Source organism: Globicephala melas, chromosome X (assembly GCF_963455315.2).
Source record: "Globicephala melas chromosome X, mGloMel1.2, whole genome shotgun sequence".
Taxonomy (NCBI): Eukaryota; Metazoa; Chordata; class Mammalia; order Artiodactyla; family Delphinidae; genus Globicephala; species Globicephala melas.
Window position 1 is genome coordinate 115046162 of NC_083335.1, and position 18966 is coordinate 115065127.

The following is an 18966-nucleotide window of genomic DNA, read 5'->3' on the forward strand; positions in this document are numbered from 1 at the left end:
CAGAGCGGTTTCGGGGAGGTAGAATGAGCAAGGTGATGGAGAGCAGCAGCTCTGGACCTACACCTGCCTCGGGGTCCTGGCTTTACCAATGGCTACCTCTGTGCATAAACTTCAAGCAGTTTACTTCGCTCTTGCAGCCTCAGTTTACTCATCTGTGCAATGGGGATTCATACCAACGACTTGGCTGGAGTGGAGAGGGTGGTGAGGATGAGCTGAGATGCACGCTTTGCCACAGCGCCTTGGCGCACTCAGTGGAGGGTGGCTCTTGAAATCGTCAGTCCGTTCCAGTGGTGACTGCCCCCACTGAGACTTTGAGGGAGTCTCTCGGCTTTAGTTTGTTCACATGTAAAAGGGTGACACCTACCTCACAGGGTTTGGGGTGAGCATCAGATTGAAGAGGGGCTGAGAGGGTACTGTAACGTGTCAAGCCCTCCAGGACCACAAGTGAAGGGTCTGAGGGCGCCATTCTCACTCCTGCACGGAGCAAACACTGAGCCAAACGTTGATGGGAAGCACGGTGCTGCTTAAGTATATTCTGCATGTGTGTTTACTTATTTTCGTTATTGGAAACTAGGTTCTTGGGCTAGAAAATATATTTAGCCTCTTTCTCCCTTCTTTATTCTTTGCCTTGTCCTCAAAAGATTTCAAATGAAAAACCGTATCAGGATTTGTTTGGCTCCTTTCTGAGCTAAGTACCTTTACGACCACTTCATGTATTGATTCTACTAAATGGGAACATGTACCCCATACGGTTTCTGCCCTTCAGATACATCCCCCTGGGACCCTACCTGCCTGCTCTGGGTGCCTGCCTCTCAGCCCATCCCTCACCCCCAAGAGTGAAGCCACATTCCCTTCCCTCCGTCCTTCACATGGTTTTCCACCTTCGTTTTTCCTCAAAATCCTACATCTATCTGGATTGCACTGCACTCCTGTTGGAAGTGGGTCTGATTAGAGGCGGGAGACAGGGTGGCTCTGAGGGAAGCTGCCATTTTGTTTTGCTAGTCTTGGGTTTATCAGTTATTTCCAAGAGCCCAGGGTTGTCCACAATGGGGTACCGGGGGTTTGAGGGTCCAGATAGGGTCATTTTATAGTCTTGTGAGGGATGAGGGTGGGCAAGTCTCTTGGCAAAGTGCCAGGCCATAACACGCACTCGAAGAACCAGTTTTTCGATAAACCATTTTGACAGATCACTTTCTTGTAGGACTGCTATTGCATGACAGATTTGAAACAGGATTTTAGCGTAGAATTTAGAGACAAAAGCTCCAAGTTGGATCCTAGGCTCTGTCAACTGCCAATCAAATGACCTTGGATGTGACACTTCATCTCTCTTGAGTCTCAGTTTTCTTATCTGAAAAAAAAATGGGCTAACAACAGCGAACTCTCAAGATTGCTAGCATACCTGCAAGGATGTTTCATAAAATGGAATGTGCTTTATAAAGGTGACTCATCACTATCTCTTGTCCTCAGAGTTGTGACTGCCGTTGTTTTTTCCCACTCCTGCTATACCCTGTATTTAACCAGACTTCTGAGTGGATTCTTTTGTCAAGGTGATTAGTCACTTAATTACATTATATAATTAGTTCAGACTGATCCCGGAGAACTAGTGTGATGTCTGACTTATATATATTTTTGGTACAGATTATGCATTTATTACTCTCAAGTACATTATTTAAAATATACTTATACACACAAATGGCGGTCATTGTTTTGCTAAACAGAGGTCTCAACAGACTCCGCTTTAGACCTACAAAAATTCATTTATAATGAATATGTGAGATATTAAAAAGGAAACCAGTACTGCTAAAGTGTTTGAAAACATTTTGTAGCCGTATCATCCTGTTTACCAATTGGTTTAACCATCGTTGTTTTAATAGACAGTGGACAGCTAAATGTCAGCACAGCTTATTATAATTATGAAACAGAACAGTCTGGATTATTAGGGTTTACTGTTATTATATATGCTGAAATCTGTAAAATACTTCATGGTCCATTAATGGCTAGGAGATTCTTATATATTATCACTATCGAAACCTCTGTGGTCATTGTCATGGCTTGTCAATGGCCACTGCCCTCATTAAGAGCCCACTAGGCAGAATTGATTTTTGTCTGTGTAACGTGATAGACATTGTTTCTGTTTCCTCTCTTGTTCTCCAGGCTAATTTTATTGCATCTTTTTAGTACCTTAAAATCAACACTCGGACACAGCACCATTCGCAGGCCCACTGACATACGCTACACAGATATGTAATTTTAGACCTACTGCACGTTCTGTGATACAAGGCATTTTGAGACAGAGGGTCTGAGTCCAAGAAATTTTCATTGCCTATTCTCAGTGGAGGATATATGAGATGATGGTAGGTTAATTTTGGCCGCTATCGCCCACCGTAACATGGCTCCCCCCTTCCTCCCCCAGTGCTGGCTACTCCTTGAAGGGATAGCTAATCCACCACCTGTGCAACACCCAAGCGGGGAAAGCAGAAATGTCTTCGGTCTTCAGCTAGTCCCAGGGCAAGAGCCCCGGACAGGTTTTCCTGTTCTCAGGACAGTCCCACAGGTAGAAAAGATGTGTCTTTTGAATAAGAAAGATTTCCATGAACTGCATTAGATTTGAGCAAACACCTTAAGCGCTTAGCACTACTCCCGGGCTACTTCAAAGGTCTCTCCTCCCCAAGACAAACGCAACCGGGCTCTTCTTTTAGAAATGCAATGGAATTGTGATGTTGCAAACAGAAGCCAAGTAAATGGCTTTAAAGCATCATCTTGTTAATGGGATGAGTATATAATTATAGAGAATGACAACTGAATGCATCTCGCGCTCTACAGCCACACGCTGATCGGCACCTGTAACTACTTATTTGCAACTAACAAGCTAAAAACATAGCACGTGACATGAGTTGCCGTGGCAGAGCACCGGGTTGGTTCTCAGAAGGAATATGGGAAGATGCAGTAACAGATCAGCTGAGAATCAAGCTGTTCCGTGCAGTCAGGTCTGGGTTACCTGGCCTCTGGGGGAACAGGGGATATTGTAACCCAGATAACGAAAGTTTAACATTTAAGTTCATTGTTCTGGGTAGAAAACGGAGTGAAGTGTAGTGCACATTTCTTTATTTGATAAACAGGGTATATGGGCACGATTTGCCTTTTTCGGATGACTCCGGGTTATCTTCATAAACACTAATTATCCTTCTGAGTTGTAAATACCACAGTCTCCTCCAAAGACCACTGAAGTGGGGAACATTTAACAGGCCTTTCCCTGAGTGCCCCCATCTGCTGGAATGTTCTAGTATGTTCTGCTTCTTTCTCCTCCCACTTAATTTCTGTTCTCCACGGCTTATTGCCGTTTAATTTATGTTACTGTTCCTAATCTCTGACATCTATCTTGTCTACATCTCTCTGCCATCTTCTGTTTTCTTTTCACACCCAACTTTTTAAAGATTACAAAGGCTTTGAAATATACAAGAAAATACTGAGAATAGTAAAACAAATACCAGTCAGTATATCAACTACCCAGAGTTAACAAATGTTTCTTCTATTTTTCTTTTTCCTACGTTCTTTGCTGTTTATTTCTTACTTAGGGCTCCAGCAACCTTTGGCTTATACAGATATCCCCCAGCCAAAGAGAGCATTTTTTTGGCCTTACTCTTGCGTTTTCTCCTTTCTTTGTGGGGGAAGGTTACATTAAGGTTTACAACCTCTTTGAGTAATTCTAATGTAGATGCTTAAGCATTAGGTAAGTGGGCTCTTACTGTTTGATGTGATTATATTGGGAATTTAAGTAAGAGTAATGGGAAGCAGTTATAGAGAAATATAGGAACATCGCCTAAATATCAAGCAGATAAATTCCCTTATCCCTGGGATAAACAGCAAAGCGTCTCATTTCTGGAAGTCTTGCTTTTTGAAAATTATATCCCAGAATCAGATATAGACAGTCTGCAAAAAGATATATCTTCTTAAAGTTTTACTGCCTTGAAATGAATAATTCCATTACAATGAATATCACGGTATTTCAGAACAATCTAAGCACCAAATAAATGAATAAACAAAATAAGTAAATAAAGAAGAAGGGAAAACTCTTTCTTACAGGAGAATGCCAGCAAATAACTGAAGAAGAAATAATAGAATTAGACAAATCATCATTTTCAACCATCGCAATAATATTTGGGCAAGAATCATCAACGAATACCAAAATGAACAGGTAAAAGGATAATGAGAGTTGCAAAGTGACTTTCCACAAATTACTTATTAACTATAAAAGGAAAAGTGGTAACTTCTGGAGAACATCAATTAGTATGAATGTTGACAAGAGTCAGTGTGAACCTTACCATGAAGGGGACAAAATGACATCACATGCCTCCTGATACGATGCACTAAGGAGGGCATGGAGTCATTCATGTTGTTGTTCTGCCCCCAATGCAGAGCCTCAATCTGATCATGAGAAAACCCCAGAGAAACCCAAATCGAGAGGTTTCTACAAAATAACTGATCAGCACTCCGCAAAACTGTCAAGGTCGTGAAAGTCAAAGAAAGGCTGAGGCATGCTCCAGACTGAAGAAGACTAAAGTAACATGCCAACTAAATGCAAAATGAGATCCGGGAGTGGATCCTATCCTAGAAAAAATTGATATAAAGGACCTTTTTGGGACAATGGGCAAAATTTGGACACAGACTGTAGATCCAATAATGGAAATGGATCAGTGTTAAATTTCCCGATTTGGTTAATTGTATAATGATTATATTAGAAAATGTTCTCATTACTAGAAAATATACTGACATATTTCGGGGTAAATGAGCATGGTTTTGGTACCTGACATTCATATGGTTTAGGAAAAAAATCGTGTGTGATGGGGGAAGGGGAGGACGTGTGCACACACTAAAGATAGGGTAAATGTAGTGAAATGGTAACAACTGGTGAATCTGGGTAAAGGATATCAAAGAGCTCATTTACTACTCTTGCATCTTTTTCATAAGGCTGAAATTATTTCAAAATCAAAAGTGAACATTTAAAAAGCACCCTGGAACCTCACTCAATATTTTGTAATCACCTATAGGGGAAGAGAATCTGAAGAATATATATATATATATAAAAATAACATAACTGAATTGCTGTGCTGTACACCTGAAACTAACATGATATTGTAAATCAGCTATACTACAATAAGAAAAAAGCACCATGGAATTCTTTTATAATACATTGAGCTTGGGCTGAGGGACGAAGAGAGAGAAGATCCCAAACTAAAGAATTCAGGGGGGAAAACCCCACAGTTAATTCATCCCACAATGTTAATATGAAACATGCCCTGGTTCTCACATACCTGAACATACAGATACTCGAAAGCAACTGGATCTCGCCTTAAAAGGTCAATTGGATCCTTTGGGACGAAGCTAATTCGGAAAAGACATCTCATCTTATGCGAGCTGGGCCTCTGGGTCACCTAGAAGAGCAGACCAATGACAAGAACCCTTCAGTGCCGGCAGAAAGGGCTGAGGGGCAGAAGCAAAGGCAGCTTTCTTTGGACACTGAGGAAGGAAGCGGTTGAGGTTCTTTTAGTATTTGTCATACATACTCATTCCCTGAACACTGCACATACCTGTGACCTAGGTCACGTTCCCCCAAAGCAGTCCCTGAAATGAGGGACTTCAATAAGGAACTGCTCCCAGGAGAGGCCAGTGAGGGAGTGGGGGAAGCAGGTCAGACAGGAGAGGAACCTGCTCAGGTCAGCCCAGCAGGGGTGGCTACAGGCTGTCCTGAGGGAGACTCTGGTGGGAAACTTACACCACGGAGCCTCTGGGATCACAGGTAAATCATTGCTTTCGGGCTGTCCCAGGGGGCTGTGACTTTCCAGGTATGGACAGGATGGGCGCCAGCAGTCTGAGGGAAGTCCTCTGAAGAAGATCTGCAGATGCTGGCTGTCGTGACAGTCACACACTCAAGCAAGGCTGGGGGTAGGGGGCGCAGAAGGGGACCCGGGGATAGGAGCACAGAGACTGGTCACTACAGTTTATTACTGTGTAACACTGCTGTGGGTTTTTTCCTCAATTAGACTCCAGAAGGATGGTAGCAATGAAAGCATGACAGTGGCAACTTGGATGACATCCAACTGGAACGCAGGAGGACAGAAGTTTTGGCCCGTTCACTAAATTTGGAGTCCTCAGGTTTCCAAACTACCCAAACTTCTGCTATTATGATTTGTCCAAATTGTTCAAAGGGGCTTAGAATACACCACGGGTCCTTCAGGGTTAAGGACCATGGATCATTCTGAGTCGCTTTCCTTTTCCCCAGCACAGTATGTGCCAACTACTAGGTCTTAGTTTCTTAATTCTTTTTGCAACAAAGGGGAATCAATCAATGAACGGTAGGTGCTTCATACACAGCTGAATGAATGAAAGACACTGGACTTCAAGAAAGAAGGTAAAAGAAAAAAAGTAAAAAAATAACAAACAAAAAAAGATTAAAAAAAGAAGGTAAAAGCTTCTTCAATTTCCCTTAAAGAGGTCAGTGCGATGAAACTAAAACCATGCAGCAGGAACCCACACAGTTGTTCTACTTGTAGTTTTGTGCACTTGGATGTTCTTTTTTTTTTTTTTTTGTGGTATGCGGGCCTCTCACTGTTGTGGCCTCTCCCGTTGCGGAGCACAGGCTCCGGACACGCAGGCTCAGCGGCCATGGCTCACGGGCCCAGCCACTCCGCGGCATGTGGGATCTTCCCAGACCGGGGCACGAACCCGTGTCGCCTGCATCAGCAGGCGGACTCTCAACCGCTGTGCCACCAGGGAAGCCCCTGGATGTACTTTTTAATGCGCTTGCATGCAGTTTCATGTACTTGTAACTACTTTTATGCAGGGGACAAACCTGGCAAAATAAAAATGTTCGTGAACTGCAATTTAAAAGTTCAAAATAGGGAGCTGCCTGGTGGCCTAGTGGTTAGGATCCTGGGCTCTCACTGCTGTGGCCCAGGTTCAATCCCTGGTCAGGGAACTGAGATCCCACAAGCCACGCAGTGCAGTCAAAAAAAAAAAAAAAATCGAAATAAAATAGTAATAGCTTTACTGAGTTATCGGAGTGCGCATGCACACACACATTCTGAGAGTTTACATTGCTAACTTTGTTATATAGAAGAATTTCAAGGGGAAAACACATCCCACGTTTAAAGGTATACTGGGCCTCCTGAGAAGCAGTACACTGAACCAGCTTCCTGTCTGTGGGCAGGATTGCAAAGCTGAGTGAAGTCAGGAGCCCATGGGATCCGGGCTGCTCATCACTGGCTGACGGTAAAGCAAACCAGGAAGAAGGATGCGTGGGACTCTAAGAGACCTGGGCTGCTGGCAGGGCTGCTGATGAGTGTCACAGTGACATAATGGTGTTTTGTCAGAAGGTCCTGTCTGATGTCAGAAAGTCAGAGATCATCTTATCTCCGGCTCCTTTAATTACAGGTTAGAATCTGTCCTGAATTTTCCATAAGCCTCCTTGAGTTTATTTTTATCATTAGTAGGTTACACTAGTTTTGGGAAATAAATGAATGTAATGCAAAAACATGCTTTTAGACTCATTAGAAATGGCAGTCCAGGAGAATAACAGTCTCTAAAACAAGCAAAAAAACAATTTCTTGGAAACTTTAAGTAGTATGTAATAACAACGTTACTTTCTAGACAGAAGTTTAGTGTCAAACTGCCAGAAATTCAGGTAGAGTCGCTTAAAAGTTCCTTGGCAGTTTTCATCACAGCTAAATGTTTTAAAATAATTTTTGTTATTAGACAAATTCCTTATACTTACTCCCCAGTTCTATCATGCCTATAAACATTTCATGGGTCAAATTTTTCATATGTATTGAATTCAAAGGCATATAGCTGGTTTGTTTCAGGATATTTAAACAATCAGTTTTCTAGAGACAATACTTGAGTTTTAGCACTTTGCTTTTCGTTCTGATTAAAGACAAAACAAAGCCTCTTCTAGAAAGATAAGGGAAGAAGCATTGTTAGAGGCTTTTTGTTTCCTTCTAAGTTTTTTGTTTTGTTTTGTTTTTTGGGTGTTTTTTTGTGGCGGAGCCGCCCCGGTTCCCTGACCAGGGATTGAAGCCGGGCCACTGCAGTGAAAGTGCTGAGTCCTAACCACTGGACTGCCAGGGAATCCCTCTAATTTTTTTTTTTAAGGCATCATTACATTTATTTTTGGCCCTTTATGAGTCCTACCACACCAGGCCCCCGTCCCCCCGCCTCAACCAGCCCCACGCACTCCCACGCGTGGCCTGGACCCGAGGGACTACAACTCCCGGCAGGCTTTGCAGCAGGAGCCTGTAGCCAGGGTCTCCTGGGAAAAGAATTGCAGGTGGGCTTCACCAGCACGCTAATTAAAAAGGCCAGTAGGGGAGAGTAAATTAAGCTCTGAGTAGGAGATACTGGAGGAGGTAAAGCAAAAAGACCTGGGGATTATTCTTGGCCCTTAGGGAAAAGGAATTTTGACCTTGCTGCCCGCGGAGTAGGAGGGTGGCCAGCGCCAAAAGTCCTGATGGAAGAGAAAGCCGGGGGTTGAAACTCCTCCTCTAATGTTTTAAAAGAAGTCTAAAAATTGGAAATCAATCCGGAATGAGAAGGTATGGTTACCTAGCATCAGAAGAGACTTTGAAAGAATCTCTGTCCAGCTAAATCAGCATGAAGCTTTCCCATAAAGGCTGGGTGGTAGGTAGAAGTTCAGGGGGAAAGTAGAAATAGAAATATCAAAAAGTTGTGGGTGGTTTCCTTAGACTCATAGTAACTGGCTGTCTGCCCACATCCCCTTGGCATTTACTGCTCCAAGCTGAAGGCTATTTACTGCAAACACCTGTGACCATCTGCCAGCACAGGGCAAACCAGCAGAGCCAGGGAGCAGTTGGCCTTAGGAGAAGCCCACCCCCAACCATGGACAGGATGTTAGCGTACGAAGCCCCAGCCCCCTCGCCCTTGGGTGGGATACCTCTGAGGCACGTTCTCTGCTGGTTCCCTGTGTCCCCAGCAGGATTGCGCTCCAGCTGCCCACAGTGGAAACTGGCTTGATTACACACTCTTTATTGGCGTCCCCATTTTCCCATTTCCCCTCCCATTCCTCTGCCAGTATTTCCTGATATCGCCTCCCAAATAAACCACTGACATCCAAATCCTTGTCTCAAGGTTGGCTTCTGGAGGAACTCGGAGCCAAACACTGACCTTTCACATGTGGGATTCTGTGTATCAGGGGCTGTTCCCCTATAACAAAGAATAAACAACTCATCTGTTTCCAAGCGTGTTTTGGCACAGGTTAACATAATAAACAATTAGATGTGATTTAAAATATCAATAGGTAGGGCTTCCCTGGTGGCGCAGTGGTTGAGAGTCTGCCTGCCGATGCAGGGGACACGGGTTCGTGCCCCGGTCCGGGAAGATCCCACATGCCGCGGAGCGGCTGGGCTCGTGAGCCATGGCCGCTGAGCCTGTGCGTCCGGAGCCTGTGCTCTGCAACGGGAGAGGCCACGACAGTGAGAGGCCCACGTACCGCAAAAAAAAAAAAAAAAAAAAAAGGCAGATTTAAACGTGATAAAAATAAAAGGTCAAGTTTAGAGATAGGAAATGAACACAAATGATAACTTCGTAACAAATTCATTGCATCGAGTTTTACTACATTGAGAGAGTCAGGGATATCTGCGGGACCTGACGTGTAGCTTTTAATTGTGCGACAACCAAAAGGCAATTGAGCGTGATGACACTTTCTGCTACTCCATCCGTCTGGGGGTGACTTGACTCCCTGCCTCTCCTCCTGGTGTCCCCTCACGCCCCCCTCCATAAGCTCCCCTCTTCAGTGAACTCTCCTACATAAGAGGAATTTGTTGAAATCCCTTATACATCCAACGAAGACCCTGCTTGTGTGGAATCACAAGGAAAGTCAGGGTGCTGTGCTGAATTCGGCAGCCAAGCAACCCGCTTGTCTCCCCAGAGAACAGATGGGGGTGGCATCTTGGTGACCAGGAGCTGGGACACATTGGTGGGTCACATATTTACAGTGGGCACGATGGGGCAGGGATTTCAGGCTTCCAAAAACAGTCTGAGGTAGGTACCCGGAACTTTAAAGAACGAAATATGATTTTGGCTTAATTTAAATAATTGCAGAAAGCATTTCCTTTTAATAGTTTCTAGAGATCAATTATCAAAACAGGTGAACAAGTCACGACCATAACACAAAATATAGTTCTGCAGAGCCATATCCCCAATGAGTCACTGCTGAGTCTTTGACAATTCTGTTTGTGAGATCAACTGACAGTCTATGAAAAATTGACAAAAGGGAAACATCACCTTGAGGTGTAAAATCCGTTATGAATGCCGGCGCTTCCTATAGTGGGGCTGCCCAGGGCTGTGGGGAAGGTATTTAAAGGATTCAAGGACAGGGGAGCGCTGGGCAGGGCAGCCTCTGCTGTCAGGGGCAGCACGGGCACTGGGAGCATAATTCACACACCTGAGTTAGGGTCTCCTGTTCATGAAGCAAGAGCAGCTTCGTTCCGGCTCCTTCCATCCTCTGCTCCAGCATGAGGGAGAAGTGCTCGATGCCTTTGATGGAGAGTTTCTCTTGAAGGGTTAGGATGACATCCTTACAGAGGAAACAGACAAGATGCGATCAAAATCAAGGCAGCCGTATTGTAGATTCCACATATAAATGAACTTATATACAAAACAGAAATGGACCCACAGACATTGAAAACAAACTCACGGTTATCAAAAGGGAAAGAGGGGAGGGATAAATTAAGAGTTTGGGATTAACATACACACACCACTATGTATAAAATAACCAACAAGGACCTACTGTACAGCACAGGGAACTATACTCAATATTTTGTAATAACCTATAAGGGAAAAGAGTCTGAATATATATGTAACCGAATCACTTTATAGAGCCTAGCAACAGATTGTGCAGTGTAGTTGGCTCAGTTCCCCTCCTTCTAAATGGGGTGGCAATTAAACCACCTCTGAAAGTGGTCTACATGCCTGCATGCCAAATCCAGTCCACCACCTGTTTTTGTAAAATAAGTTTTACTGGAACCCAGTCTCGCTCATCTGTTTATGTATTGGCTGCTTTCGTGCTCTGCATGGGGAGACCTGAACTTGGTGGCAGGGGAGGCTGTGTGGCCTGTGATGCCTAAATTATTATATTTGCTATCTGGCCCTTTACAGAAAAAGTTTGCCGACCCCTAGCCTACCCCTCTGTAAGAGCACGTGGTAGTCGTGAAGAACGTGGGCTCTGGAAAGAGTCTGGCTTCTGCCCTGAGTCTACTTCGTATTAGCTGGCAGCTTAAGGCAAGTCACTTAACTTCTAGGCACCTTAGTGTCCCTGTCAACCGGGGATAATAATAATACCTGCCTCAGAATAGATACCAGGACTAAATGAGTTCATACATAGACAGCATTTATTACAGCACTGCTTGGCATACAGTTAGGGCACCATATTGATAACAGAAATTTTCACATAATGAGGTATGGGGAAGTCATTCTGGCTTATGCATGAGTTAACTTGAATTTTTTTTTTTTTTTTTTGGCTGCACCAGGTCTTAGTTGTGGCAAAAGGGCTCATAGTTGTGGCATGCATGTAGGATCTACTTCCCCGACCAGGGATGGAACCCGGGCCCCCTGCATTGGGAGCCCGGAGTCTTACCCACTGCACCAACAGGGAAGCCCCAAGTTAACTTGAATTTTATGCTAATTTGAACAGTCCGTTTGTGGCCTATCAAACATTGTACATCTGCCTTAATTATTTTTTTATTTTTTAAATTTATTTATTTATTTTTGGCCGTGTTGGGTCTTTGTTTCTGTGCGAGGGCTTTCTCTAGTTGCGGCGAGCGAGGGCCACTCTTCATTGCGGTGCGCGGGCCTCTTACTGTCGTGGCCTCTCTTGTTGCGGAGCACAGGCTCCAGACGCGCAGGCTCAGTAGTTGTGGCTCACGGGCCCAGCTGCTCCGCGGCATGTGGGATCTTCCCAGACCAGGGCTCGAACCCGTGTCCCCTGCATTGGCAGGCAGATTCTCAACTACTGCGCCACCAGGGAAGCCCTGCCTTAATTATTAAAGAAAAGGGCACACTGACCACAAGTCAAGAATGTCCACGTTAAAAATAAAGATTAAATGGCTCCCTTCCTGTGATACCAATGCTGGTCCTGTTTCGATGATAAGACTCCCTTCCCAGGTGCCAAGGTCATACTGACTCGCTGTGTACGTGCTGCTCTAGTTTTTTTGAAATCCTCAAGAAATGTACTCCTGACTTGTTTAATGTTCTTTTTTTCTGACAAGATGTAAAACTGTGCTTGAAAACCATGCTTTTCTGGAGCAGTTTCTCAGAGTAATCTGGGAAGCTGGCTTCCGGTCTATAGTCCTCAGTTTGGCTGAAATAAAACTCTTTTCTAGTCTTATTATTGATTGTTTATTGATTATTTTTGTTGACAATGATGATATACATATATCAGCTTTTATTTTAAGTCTCCGGGGAAGGTAGAATGAGCAAGCTTTGTCAGCAATCCTTCACAGGATTAAACATTTATGATCAGAAAGGTGTTCTATACACAAGCACAAGTGGACTGCAATGTAAATAAATGTCCTCAACCATTACTTTTTTCATGTACTTGAAAACTAGTAAGTGATCTCTCTTCAAAGATAACTAATATTCAGATGCTAAAATCCCACAGAGCAACACTTGGCAATTTCTGGAGACAGTTTTGGTTGTCACAACGGGGCTGGGGACGCTACTGGCGTCAAGGAATTTTCTGGTCCAAAGGATCGACAATGTCAAGGGAGAGAAACCCGGCCATACACAGAAGTTTTTGTTTTAATTGCTCTTTCTGGGGTTTTGATTCTTCCCCGTGGACCATTTTCAATTTCCTCTGGCTCCTTTAAAACAAAGATCCCCATACCTACCCACCACCAAAAAAAATCATTCAACAGAAATTCCATGACTATACTGAATTTCATAAAAATATTCTGTTTCATAATTTTTGCTCAAGACCCAGAAAAGAGAAAAGAAAACCAGCCTCTGTGTGGCAACACATATTTTATAAAACATTCTCCTGAATCACCAGGGAGGACATGTGCCAGCAGTAGTGTTTTCCTATTGTGCCTCTGTAAGCAAGAATTTTGGCAATTTTTATTAAACAGCATCATATCCCTTTCATACCTATACTATTTCCAGTTTACGCCTCCCAGTCTGCATCTCTGGTGATAATGAGGCTGTGAGGCACAAGCTAAGATAGCTTTAATTTCATGTGGACGCTTTGCATTGCTCCCCATCTTGTCATTGTCATCTGCCATCCTCAGGGAAATCAAACTTAGTCTGGGGTGGGTTCCTATAATAAAGAGGCCAGAGGGAATTAACAACAGGGCTCTCTTTTAAATTTAGATTTATTTCTGTTAAGAAATGCATTCAAGTCTTTACCTATATCTTCAGATGGGTAAGGGCTCCAATGGCAAGGGGCTTTTCTGACCAGTTGGTACCACAGAACAAGCCACAGTACCAGAGGGAGTTGAAACAATGTAGCTCTTTTGGGTTAGGTCAGGGGTCTTCAAACTAGAGCCTGGCCCCTTCGTTTGGAATCTGCCCAAGGCCATTCATTCACATATTATCTGTACAGTAAAGGATGAGTCTTGCCTGAAGAAAGGTTTGCCTCTTTGCCCCTGGCTCTTGGGAGGTAACCTCTAAGCCCTTGGAGTATCCTGCCTGATAGAGGTGTCTTTGTTCACTGAGGGGGGGCGCGTGGGGTGTCTTGGGCTACACTGGATAGTCTATGCTAACGATGGGATTCATGGTGGGGACCGTGGACCATGTGGTATCAGCTCACCTCTGGAGGGGCAGGGTGCTAAGGTCAGCCACACAGGTGGGCAGCTGTGTCTAAGTGGACAACCCCCAATAAAAATTCTGGACACCAGGGCTTGGGCGAACTTCCCTGGTTGGCAGTACCCTGTGCACACTGTCACACACCAGTGCTAGGAGAAATGAGCACTGTCAGCATGACTCCCCAGGGGGGCGATGACTGGGGGCTCTCTGCCTGTAACTGCGAGGATACCAATGGGCTGCGTTCTGTGAGTGCTTCGAGTGAATTATTAAAGCTCAGGGTGGTCTTAAGGACCTCCTGAACCCACCTGCCTCTGGCTGCTTTCATGAGACAATAACTGAGTTGAGTAGTTGCAACAGAGAGCAAATGGCCCACAAAGCATAAAATATTCACTCTACAGGCCTTTCCAGGAAAACTTTGCTGACCACTAAGTTAGTTGATCAATACTTGGAGTAACATCTCCCTATAAATTGATTTTGAGTAGGAATAAAGGAAAAGGGCTTTTTCAGTCATCACCACTTAAAATTAGCAGTCTTGTACAAAGGAAGTTAATATTTCATCTGGAATGATTTAAGGATAATTTAAATGGTCCCTCATCAATCTAATATTGTCTGCTCTATTTATTACCTGCTAAATCACGACCTATTTCAAGCAATTCAGAACAAGCTGCTTGTGGTATCGTGGCAATAAGAATGCACAGCGAGATGGTCTTGGCGGAAATAATTCCACTCATAAGGCCTATGCTGATTAATTTTTAAAAAATGAGAATTAGGGCTTCCCTGGTGGCGCAGTGGTTGAGAGTCCGCCTGCCGATGCAGGGGACACGGGTTCGTGCCCCGGTCTGGGAAGATCCCATGTGCTGTGGAGCGGCTGGGCCTGTGAGCCGTGGCCGCTGAGCCTGCGTGTCCGGAGCCTGTGCTCCACAACGGGAGAGGCCGCAACGGTGAGAGGCCCGCGTACCGCAAAAAAAAAAAAATGAAAAAAAGAGAATTAGAGGTTGACTATTGGTAGGCGTTTTTTAATACAAAGTTGATATTCTCTTGATACATTATTGTACAGATCATCACTAGGTACCCTTTTTTTTTTTTTTAACCTCAATAAAACCCTTTTTATTGTGCCATTTGAAGAAAGCCTATTTTAGGCTGATAGAACATTAGGGGGCAATCAATTTCTGAACACACCTTTGCCCAATAAAATAGAGAATATGCACTTTTCTTCCCCAGGAAGGAAACATGGGGGTAAAGAACTCATACGCTTTGTTATACCAGGTGAGAACTCATTAGGTAGAACTCACCTGTGGCTCTGAAATAACAGGATTGCTTTGTGACTCTTCCTTTTCTCCCCTCTCCTAAAAGTACACCTCATTTCTGCCTTTTTAATGTATCATTTCCATGAAATTGGTTACAGCAATTGAAAGTAAATGTTATCTTTACATTATTCTATCCCTTGTTTTTTGCTGGACACCAAAGTAGCAGATACTCAATTAACATCTAACATCTTAATCATCTCCGTGGATAGCAAGGCCGAGAAATCATGCTGGCTTTGGGCAGGGTGCCAAGCCTTCTTGGTGACAGTCACACTATTTTAATTAATTTTCAGCTGTATTAAAATGACTAGCCCTAGTATCTCATGACTGATAGCATATTATATTGTTTTGCAACACACACACACACACACACACGCAGAGCAGAACCTTGTTAGTTTAAATTTTTTGTTTGGGTTTGTGTTTAAGTATTCACACACTACCTTATTTGGAAACAACCAAAAAAATCTCAGAAATAAACAGATAGTTCTGAATGAAGGTATAGCCGCACAAGAGTCACAGTGGGACTTCCACGCCGTACCTGGCAGTGTCCAGGTACACGGTTCAGCGGGTCCTCTTACCTTTATGGAGGTGGTGCAGTCAAAGCGAAACGATTTGGTCTGCCCATTTTCCAGATAGACTTTCAGGACGTTTGGCATAAAAAGAAGTGAATTATCCTTAACAGTTTCCTATTTAACAAAAAAAAAAAAAAAAAAAAAAGAGGAGGGGGTGTAAGTCAGTTGAATTAGGATTCTGCCCTTTGTAGAAGCAGCACATATCTGCAATTTATTCTAATCACAGCATAAGACAATAAAAAATCAAACTCCCTAAGGCCAACCAAAGTATCCCTTTGGTGATATCTGAGTTCAGCTGTTCATAGCAAAATTCTTCTCTTCTAGCTACAAATAACTCAGCTGAATCAACTAAAAGAACTTTTCCCGTCAGAAGATCGATCAGATGAGTTTTTTTTTTTTAATTTAAATCAAGGTTTCCCACTAGAAAACGCAATGACAGAAATAACACCTTTGTAATTAGACCACAATGTTTGGGACCACAAGGCCAGACTTTAGCAGAGCAGCATGTCTTAAACAGAAAGAAGACCAGCAATGACGATGTTTCACATGATGCCTGTTGGCAGGGGTCATGATGGCGAATCACAAGCATTAACAAGCTTCAAGTTTAAAGTAATTTTGTGAAATGATTTTTAACCCATTTAGAGATGTTCCTCAAACTCCAAGGGGATATATGAGGAACGGGTTAGTGTGTTAAAAGAATAAAACACTGTCTGTAACAAACAGATAACTTAAAAATAAGTCAAAAAGAGATGTTTGAAGCGCAACCAAAAGTAAACAAAAGACACACATTCCTTTGAATTTTCTCTTCAACTGGAAGTGGGGAGAGACGAAAGGGGGAGCAGGAAGGCAAGTTGGGTGAGTTCCACGAACACGTGGTTGGTCATGAAGCCACAGGAGTGGAGGGGAAGTCAGCAATTATGAAAGCGTTAAGTCCCTTGTTTTACAGATGAGGAAACTGAGAGGAGATGGCCAGAGATTTGCTACCGTCCTACAGTTGGTCCATGAGAATTCAGTCCTTAAGTATGTCCGAAACAGTCTCATGCCTTTCGCTTCCTGTTTCTTTCTCTGACTCCCCTCCCCTCCTCTCTACTCCTGAGGGCTTCACACACGACTTTCCTGCTGCCCAATTCACTGAGTTAGTGCAGCTCCAAGTCCAGAAGGAAGGCCACACGACGACTCAGAAAAGCAAGAGGAGACCGGAAAGGAAGCCGGTCACAAAGGCTGAGGGCCAGACAGCAGACCGAATGTCCCTGCCACGCTCAGGCCTGTGGTGAGGCCGCGAATGCTGCAGGAGATGATCGACCCCCAGAGCTGTCCCCACACACCAGCTGCTTTTTATCCAGGGACAAGGGGAAGCTGCCACAGCAGCTCCTGGAATCATATTCTCTCTAAAGATGCATAAACTGATTGCCCAATCTCATGCTCAGAAGCTTGAGAAAAGATGAGGTAAGTTTCCCACGACCCTCTGTGTCATAGTCATTCTTCTGGGACTGGAACTAACAGCCTTAAACTGGGACAGTCTTGTTCTGAAATGATAATTATGGTAACTCTGCATCCAGAGCAATGGGGATTTACCGAGAGGAACAGAAGAGACCGTGGTGTGAAAGGGGGCAGAGGGGATGGGGTGGGACATGGCCACTGGGAGGACAAGGCCACAGCTAAAATGTACATGGGGCAGCACAGCCTTCGGCCCCATCCCACAAACATCACAACAGTTTGGTAGACTGGCCAGTTAAGCCCCTGGATTCCGAGTGGGGCAGATGCAGGTCAGCAAGTTTTGGCCAGAAGACACTTGGCACCATGAGTGCCTTGCCCGGGACACACAGGCCTCTATCTGCAAATTCAAATCCAGGACCACCCAGGGAAGAGTCTGTGGCCCTTAGCAAGTATATCATGGATGAGATTTTTATCCCTTTGAGTTTATTTAAACAACAAAACCTCGACAACAAAAGGTGGCATTTCAAAGGTCCAAAAAATATGAGCACCCTGGACGGTAGCTTGCTAACAACCAAAAATACTAGGCTATATATTTGGGGGGAAAATTGAAAATAAGCATCCTATCAATGTTTGCATCATTCATTTTGAAGATCAATTATGTGCCTGACTAATCATGATTCCTATCAAGACCTATTGATGGAGGTGTGGGCAGTATTTCTTCACTCCTGATTGCATATAGGAAACTTTTCCCATCATTTTCACTTCTTTCCATTTTGATTAGTTGAAAGAACAGAGACATTTTATTTTGGATAAGGAAAACCTCAGGGGAAACCCTTCTCAAAGTGTAGAACGGGCTGTTATGTGGAAGAACGTGTAGCTGGCAGAGTGGGGAAAATAGGTGCAAGTTTCAAAGAGGCGCATTCTACTCCACATGGCGCATGTCAAGTGACCTCAAATCAAACGAGCTCCTTTGCAAAGCAGTGGAGTCTCTAACTCTGGACTACTATGTCTTCTGGGTTTGTAAGAGGGAATACAGCTGGCACAGCCTGGCGATCTCTCAAGCCGTCTACAATCCTGAGATTCGACACCCCTGTGAAATCCAACAACCAATTCTGAACTGATCATTCCAGCGGGGTGACTGGCTCTGCTTAGTGCAAAGCCCCTACACCTCAAGGCCTCTCTTTGAGTCACCAGCGGGTGTCTGTCAACTCACCGACACTTGGCCGTTGATGATGACCTCCTCGGAGAATCGCACTTTGACTGGATTGGACTTTAACCTTGCCTTTTTTGCAGCACTAATAAATGCTGATTTGGGAGACTAGAAAATAAGAAAACATTTGATCTGATTATTGGTAATGTAAGGCCAACCTTGTAAGAATTGTTTCCTATCTTTATCCTCCCAGATATTTAACATTTTTGCTAAAAAGTGTTTGGTGCGTGCCCAATTCAAGGACTAGATACAAATTATGGATGCAGTTGAAACCCTGTTATGTTCATCAAGCAATAAGTTTGATTTAGCCACCAGACCAGAACTATAGACAGCATGTTCCATGTTCTTACTGAGCACATTTCCAAGGACCTTTTAAAATGACAGTTGTGAAAGTACATAAATCCTGCTTCCAATACGGAGCTTTGAGTACCACGCAGAAGGTTAGGTGGTAGCCAAATCTCATGTTGGGTTTATGACAAGTTGCTCATTAGTTATGTATTTTAACAAGGTGGAGAAGAGCCACTGATAGTTCTAAAATGATTGATAATCCTACTGTTACTCACATTAATGGTGTATGGGCACGTGAGCAGGTAAGGGGACACACACGCACACGTGCAAAAGCTCCCACGCT

At 43.9% G+C, this 18966-nt stretch overlaps 1 protein-coding gene across 13 annotated transcripts in view; it reads right to left on the reverse strand.

Annotated features, from left to right (window-relative positions):
* The window catches only part of FRMPD4 (FERM and PDZ domain containing 4), a 797331-nt gene that overhangs the window by 23666 nt on the left and 754699 nt on the right, over positions 1-18966 (reverse strand). For 12 of the 13 annotated variants that reach the window (XM_060292295.1, XM_060292294.1, XM_060292296.1 and 9 more), the window contains 4 exons: positions 18339-18443; positions 15695-15802; positions 10457-10588; positions 5313-5432 (listed from right to left, as the gene is read on the reverse strand). In XM_060292295.1, coding sequence (XP_060148278.1) covers positions 5313-5432; positions 10457-10588; positions 15695-15802; positions 18339-18443 — 465 coding nt within the window. The remainder of the gene's footprint in view (positions 1-5312; positions 5433-10456; positions 10589-15694; positions 15803-18338; positions 18444-18966) is intronic. The other variant, XM_060292298.1, reaches the window with a different exon arrangement.